Here is a 14,079-nt window from a genome sequence, read left to right as displayed (position 1 = left end):
ATCCAAAAGAAGAAGAATTAAAAAAAAAAAATCAAGGACACCTGGGTGGCTCAGTCAGTTAAGCATCTGCCTTCAGCCCAAGTCATGATCCCAGGGTCCTGGGATCGAGTCTCACATCGGGCTCCTTGCTCAGCAGGGAGCCTGCTTCTCCCTCTCTCTCCCTCTGCTTGTGCTCTCTCTGTCAAATAAATAAAATCTTAAAAAAAAAATCAATGAAAACCAACCCAGAACGGACACAAATATTAAGAATTAGCAGACAAGGGCATTAAAATAGACAGCTATTCTAACTGTGCTGTAACCTAAGTCTATTTGTTCAGAAGTTAAGTGGAGACATGGAAAAATCTTTTTTAAAAAGACCCAAATCTAACTTCTAGACATGAAAACTATAATATATGGATGGAATTAAGGACAGATTAGGGTACCGAAAAATAGCAGTATAAATCATCCAGAATGGACTGCCGTGAGAAGAACAGTAACAGTGAACGAGAACATGAGGGCAGAGCAGCGTGCTCAGAGAAGAGGAGTGGTATGGGAGAACAGAAGAAGTCTTTGAGGAAATCACGGGTGAAGCGTTGCCTAAGTCAATGAAAACTATAAACTCACAGACCCAAGAAGGTCCATGGGCCTCAAGCACAGGAAACATGAAGAAAGTGACACCAAGTTACATGGTAATCAGATGGCTCAAAGCCAATGATAGAGATAAAATCTTAAAAGCAGCCAGAGCTGGATGGAGCATGGGGCTGGAGGTTCCACGCTTCTAATCAGGGTTTGTTCTTTCTGGTGACCAGTCCCTGTCTTGAAGCTATCCAGGGGGCCACCGAGAGTTGCCTCATTAGAACGGAAGACACTTGCATCACTCAGGAAATTGCAAGGGTTTTAGGAGCTCTGTGCCAGAGACTGGGGGCAGAGACCACATACATTTCTTCTGGTGTCCCATGAACCATTGTAAGAGGTGTACAGAGGTACACAGTGCAAGGCCTTTTTGATGTAATTAGAAGAGCAAGGCTGAAGGACACTGTGAAGCCTCTCTGGATCTAGCCTGGAACATTCCTGTCACCACAGACATTCCAGTTTTCTCATGGGAGCCACAGGGGATTCGCATACATAGCAGCAATCCTCGCACCCACCGTCAATGGGTTTCTCCTCAATCAGGTAGGGTTTTCTTGTCACAGACTCTTACAATGCTCTGCCAAATCTAAAGGTAGTAACATAAAGATGGTATTCGCATTTTATTTATTTATTTATTTTAAAGATTTTATTTATTTATTTGAGAGAGAGAGAATGAGAGATAGAGAGCATGGGAGGGAAGAGGGTCAGAGGGAGAAGCAGACTCCCTGCCGAGCAGGGAGCCCGATGTGGGACTCGATCCCGGGACTCCAGGATCATGACCCGAGCCGAAGGCAGTCGCTTAACCAACTGAGCCACCCAGGCGCCCCGATGGTATTCGCATTTTAGAAAATACAATTAAATTATGGGTCAGCTTTGTCATGAAGATCAACCTGGCAAAGAAAAATGTAGAACAATTTCTTTCAGTCTTTAAAACTGAAATCACAGCCATACGGATGTCATGAGGTGAGGATTCCATGCATAGATGCAACTTGCCATGTCTTTGGCAACACTCTGGAGTTTTCATTTACGCAACCATCCCCACGCAGAGGGATAGTTAAAATAGATGTGGGGGAGTGTGTGACACATGCAGGCATGATTATGGGTATGTCGTATGCAGGAATCTCATTTAATTATTGATTCTCACACCAATTATGAGGATCACTTCCTGACGATTAAGCTGAAAATCTGATAGAATAAGTCTTCCCACTAAAAGGATATAGAATCGGAAATCTTCCTTCTTAGACCTGTCTAGCTCCAAAGGCTGCAATGTTGCCACCATGCCATGGCAACGCAAGAAGAAAACACTCAGCGTGTTTGATGTTGTCATGATTTGCACAAAAGAGACAATGTATGGCACTTTGGTAAACAGTGACAAATGCAGTTCTGTAAGTTAATTGTAAAGGTCCCTAAATCCCATTTATTAAGACTATTCCAAAAGCACTTTGAACATATTATTTCTATCCAACTATCAAGCTGCTCACGGGGGATGAATTTCTGCAATGGAAACCCACTAGCAAACTATTAAAATGGCCTTATAGAGAAAAGGATGAAAGGGGTAATATTTACTTGAGGTTTTGTGTCCTCAGGCCCCTGAATTTGGGTGGAGAAATGTCTTCTTGTTGTTGTTTGCCATTAACCTACTAGGACTGATCTTCTACCTTATATTTGGAGAAGCAGTTGTCCAAGACTGGGCAAAGGAGAGGAAACTCACTCATCTATGAAGGTAAAGGATAGTGATTTCGTCTGTGGATTTAACCAGAGAAGCACTATTTAAATTTTTAATTCTAGGTCACTTTTTTCCCTTAGTTATTCCACCTTGATATGATGGAGAGTCACCGGGCACCTTCCTTCACAAATGAGAAGCCTTTAGTGATGAAAATAGCAACAGAAGGAATTTCATTTGCCTGGTTCTTTTCGAATCTGAGCTCAGTTCTTTATGTTACTAAGCTTTCTTTCTGAGGAAGATGTAAGAAGAATGAAAATTCCAATAAAGTGAGAGCTGAGAACAAAGCTGTTGTCTCCGTAGAATTATCAGCGGATTCGGAGGAACAGCTGGAGCAGAGCCAACAGGCCAGACTCACAGTTTCTGGATCTCAAAACAGGAAACAATGTTTGGAAGCTCTTCATCGAGGGTGGTAACCTCAGTAGGACGATGACTTTTCCTATCTGAAAAGTGAATATTAATTTGTATTTGTTGGACTGGACATTGTCCACATGCCCCTCCCCTGTGTGTTCCACTCTTCATCCCGTTTAGGCCCCGGGAGGCTGACCTGCACGGTTGGCATCCACAATGCCTTGTCCACTGGCTTCTGCTGGATTTTCAATGGAGACCGAAGAGTGAGGACGGAGTATCTATCTCTAAAGTCCCTCCCTGTGGGATCTGCAGGGGGCTGGTTCTTCCCCTACAGTTCACAGCTACTGGTCCCTCCACACTTTCTGGTGGCTTCTCTCTTCCCCTTTCAGGCCTTTTTTGGCCTGTGCCACATTCCCAGTCCTGTGTAAGTTGTCTCTTTTAACACTGTCTTCAAATTACCCACTGTGAGTCTGCCATATTTTCCTTCTGGGATCCAGCTAGTATTTCAGTGGTTGAATCATATATAAAGCTCCAAATGGGAAACGGAGCAGTATTTTTGTAAAATGGTGATGTGTAGGTATCAGTGGGTCGGAGCATGGGCAGGGGGCCAGGGCCGTTTCCTTGGTTCCTTCCCATGGAGATCCTTACCACATAGGCGGCAGAGCCTGAGGTCATTTCATGTTGAGGTGATGTGATGGGCACGGTTCTGAGTGAAAAACCAGGGCAAGGAGACAGAGATGACAATGGCTGAGGTCTTGCTCTCGTCTAGAATCTAGGCCCTTGGGACATGAGAGCAAACTAGACCCAGTCACTATTCTCCAGTCTAACGTGTAGGACAGACCCAATGGCTGCCCCAGGCACAATAGCAGGGGACATACAGGCCATTGGGGGACACCACCCCAGCGGTTCCGATCCCAAGTGAAAGAGCCCAGGGAGGGATCTCCTTCCACAAGGGTTCCTGAGCTAAATGGGTTGTTCTACGGGAAGATTTCTCACACTGGAGCTCAGCACGTACAAAAGCACGGAGACAACAAACAGGATGGATTCTGAAAGGAAGGACCTGCCCGCCTGGTCAGTTAGGAAAGCACAGAAGATGAGGTTAGGGAGGTGGGTGTGACCAGCACATGAAGGTCGTGTTTGCCACGTTAGGGAGCCCAAAGGGTACCCTACAAGCAATAGTGACAAGGAGAGAAGAAGAGAGACATGCATCATGTTTAGGAGGTAAAGTTGCAAAGTCACGGCATTTGGTTAGGTGGGTGCTGGAGAAGAGAGGAGTTGAGTCTGGGTGTCTAACCCGAGAGACTGCATAGAGTGTCTGACCAGCTAAGTCAGAGAATGCAGGAGGAGGAGTCCTTCTTAGAGTGGAGATAATGAGTTTTGACTTGGGGCCAGGCTGTATTAGCGGCAATAATGAGATACGTATGAGTTTCCTCGGGTGGCCGTGACACAGTGCTACAAATTGGGGGGCTAAAAAGCAGTAATTTATTGCCTCACAGCTGTAGAAGTCTGCGTAGGGCAGCAGAGATGGGTTCCTTCTGGGTGTTGAGGGAGAATCGGTTCCGGGCCTCTCTTCTGGGAGCCTCAGAAATTCCTTAGTTTGTAGATGTCTTTCCCCCTGTGTCTTCATATCATCTTCCCTCTGCACACATCTCTTTGTCAAAATTTCCCCTTCTTAAAAGGATATCCCATGTTAATGACAGGGTTTTGTTTTGTTTTGTTTAGAGAGAGAGAGACAGCATGCATGTGCATGTGAGCAGGGGGCGGGGCAGAGGGAGAGAGAGAGAGAGAGAGAGAATCTTAAGCAGGCTCCACACTGAGCGCAGTCTGACCCGGGACTCCATCTCACGACCCTGAGATCATGACCTGAAATCAAGAGTCGGATGCTCAACCCACTAAGCCACCCAGACATCCTGCTAGTGACAGGCTCTTAATGTTGTTGCTGAGAGTACTGAATGGATCTGACCAACGTGCTGAGGCCCCTGAGGGTCCGAGGCCGTGCCATGCGTTTCTACGTCTTCGGTGTAGACACTTAATAAATATCTGGTGAACCTTAATATAGGTATATTATCATAAAGCAAAAAAGTAATTCTATGTATTAGGAATCAAGATATTTCATGTATGAGAAAAATTCAGGGTTCAGGAACATAAAGTCAAAGAAGTTTTAAAAATCACTCTAACATTCAATTTGAATTGGAAATATCAGACAGAATTTGTAGTTTTTTTCTTAAAAAAATACTTCTTTTAAGTTCTTCCACTGAAAGGGCCTAGAAGCAATGAGACCTAGGAGCAAGGAGTACCTCAATATTTGGAGTGTGGTCTCTGGATGTTGCTTGCTACTGAAAGGAACCAGCACTCCATAAGAAAGCCCAGGTTCGAGAACAGTAAATACACCAGAGGAGCCTGGAATGTGTGTGTGTGTGTGTGTGTCTGTGTGTGTGTGTGTGTTAGAAAACATGGAAGCTATCCCAGACAACTAGGGTCAGGTCTCAATAGATAGAAACTGGCTTGAATAGCCTCCTACTGGCCAAAGAAGGGACAATTTAAGCATCAAAAAATATGTACTCAAAAAATTGAAACACATAAAGTAAAACCCATGAAGTCATAATTTTCCTTGGTCAACTTTGCTAAGGCACTAAATTATTATTCTACAACTTCATCAAGTATCCTGGCTTTCTTATTTTTTTAAGATTGTATTTATTTATTTATTTATTTATTTATTTATTTATCTATTTATTTATCTGAGAGAGAGATGCACACAAGCAGTGGGGAGGGACAGAGGGAGAAGCAGACTCCTTGCTGAGCAGGGATCCCCATGTAGGGCTTGATCCCAGGACTCTGGGATCTTGACCAGAGCTGAAGGCAGACCCTTAACCGACTGAGCCACCCAGGAGCCCCTGGCTTTCCTATTAAATCTGTGTTTCAGGGTAACCAAATATTCAATCAGGCAAATTTCCTATTTTGTAGAAGATTCCAGCTCCTACATGACGAAGGCAGAATAGAATTAGAAAATCACCACTCGCAACTTCCATAAAATAATGGATCTAGGCAGCATTTACTAACAGCCATCAAAGTGCACAGGTGAAGATTGATGAGAACTTCATTAGTGGATAAATCAAGCTGAGAATATCTGAACCCACCGAGCAATCTTACCTCACTAAAAATGAGCCAAGCTGACACCGGGGCATTACCCAGCACCCAATGAAGTATTCTTGTCCTGGATCTAAGCAAGCCTCTCCACATACCAGCAGGTTCCAGGACATAAGGGATAAAGAATTTATCAAATGACACTAAAAGGAAGCAATTACCCAAATCAGTCATGAGAGTCACTCTGTAAATGACCCTGTTTTGTTACTATTGTTGTTTTTAAGTAACAGCAAATATAAAATGAAGGAAGGAATGGTTACAAAGTTAAAGAGAGGTGAGAGCCATAACAGTTATGGGTCACATGCAGATCTTGTTTGGATCCTCATTTAAATAAATCAAATATGGAAGGAAGGAAGGACGGATGGAAGGAAGGGGGGGAGGGAGAGAGGGGGGAGGGAAGAAGGAAGGAAGAGAGAGAAAAGGATAACTGAAGAAATTGGAAACATATTCATAATGACTAGCTATTAGATTATATTAAGAGATGATTGCTTATTAGATACACTGATGGTATACTAGGTATGTTTTTTAAAGCACTAATGAGTCATGTACCCATGCTGTACTTTTTATGGGAGAAATTACATAATATCTGAGATTTACTTGAAAATACTACAGAACACAACCATTGGAGAAATATATATATATATAATTTATATATAGTTATATAACTCGATTGGCCAAATATTGATAATTGTTGAAGCTGCTTAATGGGCATAGGTTATATTAAACTCTTCTACATTTCTTATATGTTTGGAAATTTCTATACAATGTTAAATTTAAAACCTTAATAAGAAACACAGAATCCAGAGGTAGAATCCAGAAGTGATTTCAAAAGCATATCACAGAACAACATAAAGCTTTGGGATCAGCACACAGGAAGATCGTTCCCTCTGGGTAATCAGTAATGAGAACCGGAGACATTGACACCAGATGGGAATGCTGTTTATTTAAAATATGGACATTGAGCAACTGCTGATCTGGGGCTCTCCAACACTAAAAGGCCAGAGAATGCCAGAAACTGCCAACCTTGTCATCAAACTGTACAAACATGCAGGAATAGCCAGGACCTGGATTTCCAATGAAGATAAAATCCAACTGATTATGTAAGACATCAGAGTCTTTTGGGCAAATAGGTTAAATGTTTTCAACATTTCTTTAGAGAGAAAATGACTGGGTCAATTAATAGAGCATCTGCTATGTGCCAAACTTTTATTAGACCCTTATAAGTATAATAACACATCTTTTAAAAAATGCTTAAGTATGTAAGAAACTATATATCATGCAAAATCCCTGATTTTAGGGCTTAGATGTTCCTCTGCGACCAGTAGGTTGACTTCAAAGAATTCCAAAGTAAAAGTGCTCCCAGGTATCGCTATGGATAGGTGGTGGAACCAGGAGAACTTAATCATTGCAGAAGTTATGGGGGGAGTCACTTTCTTTGGAGGACATACCTTAATAAAATGTACCTCTCTCTGAGTAGCTTGAATGTTGGGCAGATGTGTTCTTTGCAAAAGAGAGAGAGGGGGAGGGAAGGGGAGGCGAGGGGAGGGGAGGGGAGAAGAAGGGCAGGGCAAAGGAGGGAAAAAGGAAGGCAGGAAGACAAAAAGCTAATAGGGTGTTTATGGGGCATTTAAAAAGCCATAGCCTTTCCGTCAGAAGGGTACTGGATACCCAGAGCCACGCTCAAGAGAAAACATCTACCCTGGGAGCACGTAGGCAACAGTGTGGTTCTCCCTCCTGGCAGGAGGAGACCGGCCATGTCTGGCTATACAGTCATGAACTTGATGGCAGATTTCCAGGAGGTTTCTAGTCCACTGGAAGATTGTAAGACTCATACTCCTCATCTGAAGATTCAAGGAAAGGTAAAAGTGAAGTTAAAAATTAAACCTTTTAACTTTGCGATAATGAAGTCAAAGGATTGGGTGAAGGATTAATGGGGCTAAAAATTGGAAAATCCAGAAATTCAGTACTTTTTCAAGTTCAAAGGCTTCACAGGGGAAGAAGGAATCGCTTGTCTGTCCCGAATCAGGTCAGTCTTACTCTTATATTGCTACTAAATGAAATTAACAATTCCCCAGAGTGATAAGGGGGGCTTCTCTGTTAAAGATCTTATCAAGGGTGTTTAGCAAGCTCAGGAAATTTGGGGGGAAAATGTATCGCCACAGATTCTTCCTGAGGAAAAGTAAAAAGAACATATTTCTAGGGATTAGTGTGAGGCGGACAGTTGTGTGGACAGTCAAGGAAAGAGAAGCGTGTGGTGTGTGTTGTATGGTGCTTGTGTATCTGTGAGTGGTATGGGATGTCTGTGGCGTGAGGTATGCGTAAGTATGTTTGTGATGTGTGTGGTGTGGTGTGTGTAGTTTATATATATGTGTTGTGCTGAGATGTGTTTGTGTGTGTGGTTGTATGTGTGTACAGAGCACGTGTGTCTGTGTAGTATGTGTGTGGTGTGTGGCTATGTGTGCTTGCACTTGCGTGTATTTTGAAATAAACAGCAGTCCCAGAAGATGTTTCAGCATGGGATAATGGTGGTTGACCAGCTGCTCATTCAAAATATTTTGCAAATCCAACCTTAGGAATTTATCCTTTGAGCATCTGGTCAAACTGATGTGGCTGAAGCTCAAGGTGTAGACAAGGGCATGACCAGTGCCTGTTAGCACAGTGGCTGGTCTGTCCAGGAAGGGGGTTGACCTGGCTCTCCTCGAGAGGGCAAAATTAATAAGCAGATAGTTATTCTTCAACCCTATTAAGATATAAGAAAAATAATTTATTTAACTTTACTTATTCCTTTTCCAACGTTCTTTTTTACGTTCAAGTTTCTGACCTTGAGCAATCTCTTCCTGCCTGAAAAACATGTTCTAACATTCCTTGCAGGGCACGTCTACCATCAGTGAATTCTCTCAGTTTTTGTTTGTTTGTCTCACTTTTGAGGGATATTTTCACTGGACATAGAATTATGGGTTAGCAGGGTTTTTGTTCTTTTTTAATAGTTTTCAGGGGGGCGTGTATATTTTTAGTCAACTAAAAAAGCATAAAAGCGCAATGTCAAAGGAAGCACATGGTTGAGTTAAATGGGTACTGATGTAGGGAGCAAGCTTCCCTCTGATGCATGTTTTAAATCAGAAAGGAGTACTGGGTGGTTTTTGGTCAGTTCTTCCCTGCGTTACGCTACTACCAACATGTTTTACACTTGCAGCGGAGACCACACCCCTCAACAAGAAGAGAAGAAACTGGAACCCCTTACGCAAATGGATAACCACTTCCCTCCCAGGAAAGGTAGAAATTATTCTCTATCCCACTGCATAGGCTTTTTTCTTCTTATATATGACATCATAGGGGTGCTTGGGTGGTCAGTCGGTTAAGCCTCCAACTCTTGATTTCAGCTCAGGTCATGATCTCAGGGTCGTGGGACTGAGCCCCACATAGGGTTCAGTGCTGGGCATGGAGTCTGCTTAGGACTCTCTCTCTCCCTCTGCCCCTCCATGTGCATGAGAGCTCTCTTTCTATTAAAAAAAAAGAGAGAGAGAGAGACTGAGAGAGACATCATAGATTCTAGGTGAGAGGATTTTCCCATAAAAACATATAAAGTGTTAGGGTGCTTGAGTGGCTCAGTCGGTTGAGCATCCGACTCTTGATTTTGGTTCAGGTCATGATCTCAGGGTTGTGGGATTGAGCCCCGTGAGTCGGGTTCCGTTCTCAGCATGGAGTCTCCTTGAGATTCTCTTTCTCCCTCTCCCTCTGCCCTTCCCCTCAATTGTGCTCTCACTCTAAAATAAATAAAATCTTAAAAAGAAACATATAAGTGGTCTTAGAATTGTTCAGGAAAGGAGGTGAAAAAAATTAGTCCTGCTATAGTTTTCCATTAGAAAAACCGCAAACAAAAAGAATTCATATATTTTAAGTTATTTTGCTTCTTGTATACTTGTCAGTTTAATCACTTGGTGGAGAATATCAGAAAGAGGTGCACTATTTTTCTTCCATCTCAAGGAGAAAGAAACAGATCCCTGAATGGAAGCTAGGCAGGATGAATGTTCTTGAGTCACTGCATCCTTGGACATCAACACTTGCATATCCTGAAAACTTTTTTAGACAAACTGTTTATTTTGAGCAGGGCAGGGGAAGGACAATAAGAAATTACCACTATTGTCTTAGAGTTATGTGCATGTCATGGGGAATACAATCCCAGGAGAGGGAGCGGGCAATGAATTACATTCTTTTTCAATTTATGTAAAGATGAGCGGTCTATTAACTTCTAAATTTCTTCTTGTGTTATTTTTTATATTTAGAGGTTTTGAGTTTTCTATTGTTCATTTAATCTATATTCAAATTTATATACAGATACACAAAACATATAAACATAGAAACCATATAAACTGATATATATATATTATATATATATAAAGCATATAAACCAATATATATATATATCTTACTGATTTCTGCCCTTTTTCTTAACATTTCCTTCCTTTTCAGTTCTTTGGGTTTGTTCCTTTGTTACTTTTCTGTCTTCAAATTCTTTCTTCTTTTTTGATAAATACCCTCAGGGGTGTACTTTGGCCCTAACTGTCCATGAGTTGAACACACAGTATCTTAGTGTTGCTCATCCCAAACACTTTGGAATTTCTCTTGGTTTACTTTTTAACTCAAGGTTTATTTAGAATTAGTTCATGTTCTTCCTGAGGCAATGTGGAGGAGACGAGTGCATAAACTCAAAAGGCATCCCTAACTGACAATGACATCAAGTCCTTCTCTCCATATGGTGAGGACTGCCTCCCCTTTGCTCTCTGGAAGGATTTTTTTTCTCTTTCTCTCCTCCAGGGACATTCCCCCCAGTATTTCTGTTAGTCTTCCAGGTCCATTCACTTTCCTTTTGATTTTAAAGAGTGGGTTTAGAAAGCTTTGGAGCAAGCCACCCTCAGTGTGTGCATGTACGTGTGTGGTTGGAGACATTTTTTCTGATGGCCCAAGGACAGTGAGTTTTAGGCTGTAAGCCAAAGGAAGGACTGGCTGATGACTGAGCTGTTTTCTTCCTCTGCTGAAGTCCAGGGCTCGTTCACCCTGAGCAAGTTTCCACAGTCCCCCTGGCAAGGTGGGGGGTCAGTGTGTTCAGCCCTCACTGAGTCAGTAGGTCTTTGGCATCTAAGTGTCTGAGAACAGGGTCTCTTACTAGACCCTCCCATTGCCATGGCCTTGGCACTTGACTCCTGTTGTCCCTGTGCCCTGGGAGGCAAAAAACAAAAACAAAAACAAATAAACAAAAAAGCTGGTATCAAATGTCTTTAGGGAAAATCTGCCTTCAATGATCAGTCTATGCCTTGTGGAGCCTGTCTCCACTGAACCCTTGGCCTGAATATTTCATTTTTCCTGGCAGATCATCCATACTTATAATGAAATATTTGATTTGATTGATTGGTTGATTTTGGGGGGGCGGGCAGAGGGAAAAGGAGAGAGAGAATATCAAGCAGGCTCCGTGCCCAGTATGGAGCCAATCCAGGGCTCCATCTCACGACTGTGAGATCATGACCTCAGCTGAAATCAAGAGTCAGATGCTTAACCAAATGAGCCACCCAGATGCCCTGAAATATTTTATTTTAAATATAATTCATTTAATATTTGTATCTGTTTACAAAGGGAGATCAGTCCAGAAAACAAATTTTCCAGGCATTAGTGTAATTCCACTTAGCAGTATATCCAACATTTGTCTAGCTGAACTTCAAAACCCTTATGAGTCAGCAACACCCTTTTACCCTCCCTCTCCCCCTTCTGGAACTGGAATTTCTGCAGCAATGACCCAATGCCTGCCCCACCCCTGTATGGCAGGAGTACCGGGGGCATAGAGCTTGCCTCTCCTTTCACAAGTCCACAGATACAGAAATATTATTCTCCAGCGTGAACCTCCTTCACTTCTGTTTTAGATCATTTAGATGATAAGATTTGTGACTTTGAGCTAATGAGATTTTGAGGAGGAGACAGAGTTGAGCTGATACTGTATTATAAGATGAGACTTTTAAGGGCCAGAGGGTGGGCTGTGGTAGCCAGAATCCTAAGATTACCCCCCAGATTCTGGCCCCTGGTGTACATGCACCTTCCGCTAGTTATTTAAGCAAACACTAAGCTAGGTGCTGCCTGAAGGGATTTAGCAGATTTAAATAGGGTCGCAAATCAGCTGGTCTTAAAATAGGGAAATTACCCAGGAAATTACCCAGACCTTAAATCTGGGTCTAGAAGTCAGAGACCAAGCAGCTAGAGAGATTCAAAGCGTGAGAGAGTTCAACGTAAGAGAGATTCTTCCTGGCTGGTTTTGGAGTTGGAGGAAGCCATGTGACCAGTCACACCAACTGTAAGCAGCTCCCAGCTGATAGCTGGCAGGGAGACAGCAATCTCAGTTCTGCTTCCATAGAAAACAGAACTCTTCCAATCACCTGAATGAAAATGGAAATGGACCCTTGCTCAGAACCTTCAGCTGAGAACTCATTCGGGCTGAACCCTTGATTTTTTAGCCTTTGAGACCATGAGCAGAAAACCCAACCACATTCTGACCTACAAAACTGTGAGTTAATAAATGGGTGTTGTTCTAAGCCATTACGTTTGCAGAAATTTTCTTTTTACACAATAGAAAATGAACACACTTTGTAAGGCCTATCTACAACAGAACCTTCAACAAAGCATTATCTGAAATGTAGAAACATTAGAACCACTCTGTGTAAATCAGGAACAATGGTATAAAACCCAGGGATGCCTGGTGCAATCAACAATACACTGGTGGTTCTGATCCAAGGAGAACATGAAATTAAAGATCTGAGGATAACAAAAGAAGAAATAAAATCATCATTATTTGCATATTCCCAAAATAAAACAGCACCCCTCCACCCCCCCCCCCGCCCCCCCCCCCCCCCCCTCAAATTAGCAGATGTATTTTTAGAAACAATAGCAACTTTTGGCTACCTGGTTGGATATAGTATCTTTAAAAGTCTAATTCATTTCTTTATACCAACCTAAGGCAAATAAAAAATGTAACTAAAGAGACACCAAATTACCTTCCATTGGGTTGTAACAATGTAGGTTCTCTCTTCTCTTCTTTGGGTCTGGCCAACAAATGTGCTTTTGGATCTACGCCATTCTGATCCGTGATCATAGTTTCTCAATATGTTCTTAAGATTTATTGAAGTATAATTATATACAATAAAATCACAGGTCTTAGGTGTACCTTTAGATGAATTCTGACAGATGCATAAAACTGTGAGCAAGACTCTTAGAACATTACATTAAATTCCCATTAGGTTCTCTCTGGTTCTCTTGCCTTGAGGAAATTGCTGTTATAATATCTAACCACACAAATTAATTTTGCCTGTTTTTAAATTCATAAAAATAGATCTCTCTAGTATGCACTTTTTTGGTGTCTAGCTTCTTAAGCTGAGCATATTTTTGTTGACATTCATCTAGATTGCTGAGTGTGTACTTCCCGCCTTTCTATTTTTGAGTAATGTCCGTTATATTAATATAACACGGTATGTTCATCCATTCCAAACATTCAGCTATTTTTAATAGAGCTGCTATAAACATTTTGGTACAAATCTTTTTGTAGACCTATGTTGCTATTTCTTTTGGGAAAATGCCATTTGTTGAAAAAGACTTTATTTTCCTCTGTTATATTGCATTTAGTGCCTTTATTCAAAAGCGTTTGACCATGTCTATGCATCTGTTTCTGGACCCCCTACTCTCTTCCGCTGATGAATTTGTTTGGCCTTCCACCAATACTACACTGATTATTCTAGTTTGAAACTACCTCAATAAGTACATTACATTTTTTTAAATGTACTTTTTCTCTGCAGGGTGCTTATATGACTATTCATAGACTATTGATACAAATTTAGAGAATTAAACAGTTTCCTTCAAAGTCTTTGCTGTTATTAAGGGCACTTACTTCCAAGACTAACCCAGAGTATTTGTAAGTCCTCCCATTAAAACAGGCATGAGACAAAGTATCTGGAGGACTGGTTTAATTTTCTGAGACATTCTTGTTGGGATTATATTGTAGGGAAGGATGGGACTATTATATCAATCACACAGCTTCTTATTGTATCATAGTTTCTTAAAGGCCATTAAGTACAATAAAATTTTAAATTTAATTTCATAATAAAAAATTTAAATTAATACCTAGGGTTCCATAACATAATCCTGTATGTCAGATATATATATATATATAACTGATTCAATATACATATGGTTATACATTATATATATGTATATATATT

General features: G+C 41.5%; 1 protein-coding gene and 1 long non-coding RNA gene across 2 annotated transcripts in view; both read left to right on the top strand.

Annotated features, from left to right (window-relative positions):
* The first annotated feature begins 1,030 nt into the window (after nt 1-1,030).
* LOC110586705 lies at nt 1,031-2,472 on the top strand. The gene is made up of 3 exons (XR_002480720.1): nt 1,031-1,152; nt 2,287-2,332; nt 2,416-2,472. It is a non-coding gene; the product is annotated as an uncharacterized LOC110586705 (long non-coding RNA).
* Nucleotides 2,473-7,638: 5,166 nt separating this feature from the next.
* Nucleotides 7,639-14,079, top strand: part of LOC110586704 (sodium-dependent phosphate transport protein 1-like) — a 34,937-nt gene continuing 28,496 nt past the window's right edge. The window contains exons 1-2 of the mRNA XM_021696993.1: nt 7,639-7,686; nt 9,021-9,100. Coding sequence (XP_021552668.1) covers nt 9,073-9,100 — 28 coding nt within the window. The 5' untranslated portion in view covers nt 7,639-7,686; nt 9,021-9,072. The remainder of the gene's footprint in view (nt 7,687-9,020; nt 9,101-14,079) is intronic.

The sequence above is a fragment of the Neomonachus schauinslandi genome, chromosome 8 (assembly GCF_002201575.2).
Source record: "Neomonachus schauinslandi chromosome 8, ASM220157v2, whole genome shotgun sequence".
Taxonomy (NCBI): domain Eukaryota; kingdom Metazoa; phylum Chordata; class Mammalia; order Carnivora; family Phocidae; genus Neomonachus; species Neomonachus schauinslandi.
Note: the sequence above shows the minus strand (reverse complement) of the source record. Positions and strands in the feature narration are given on the sequence as shown.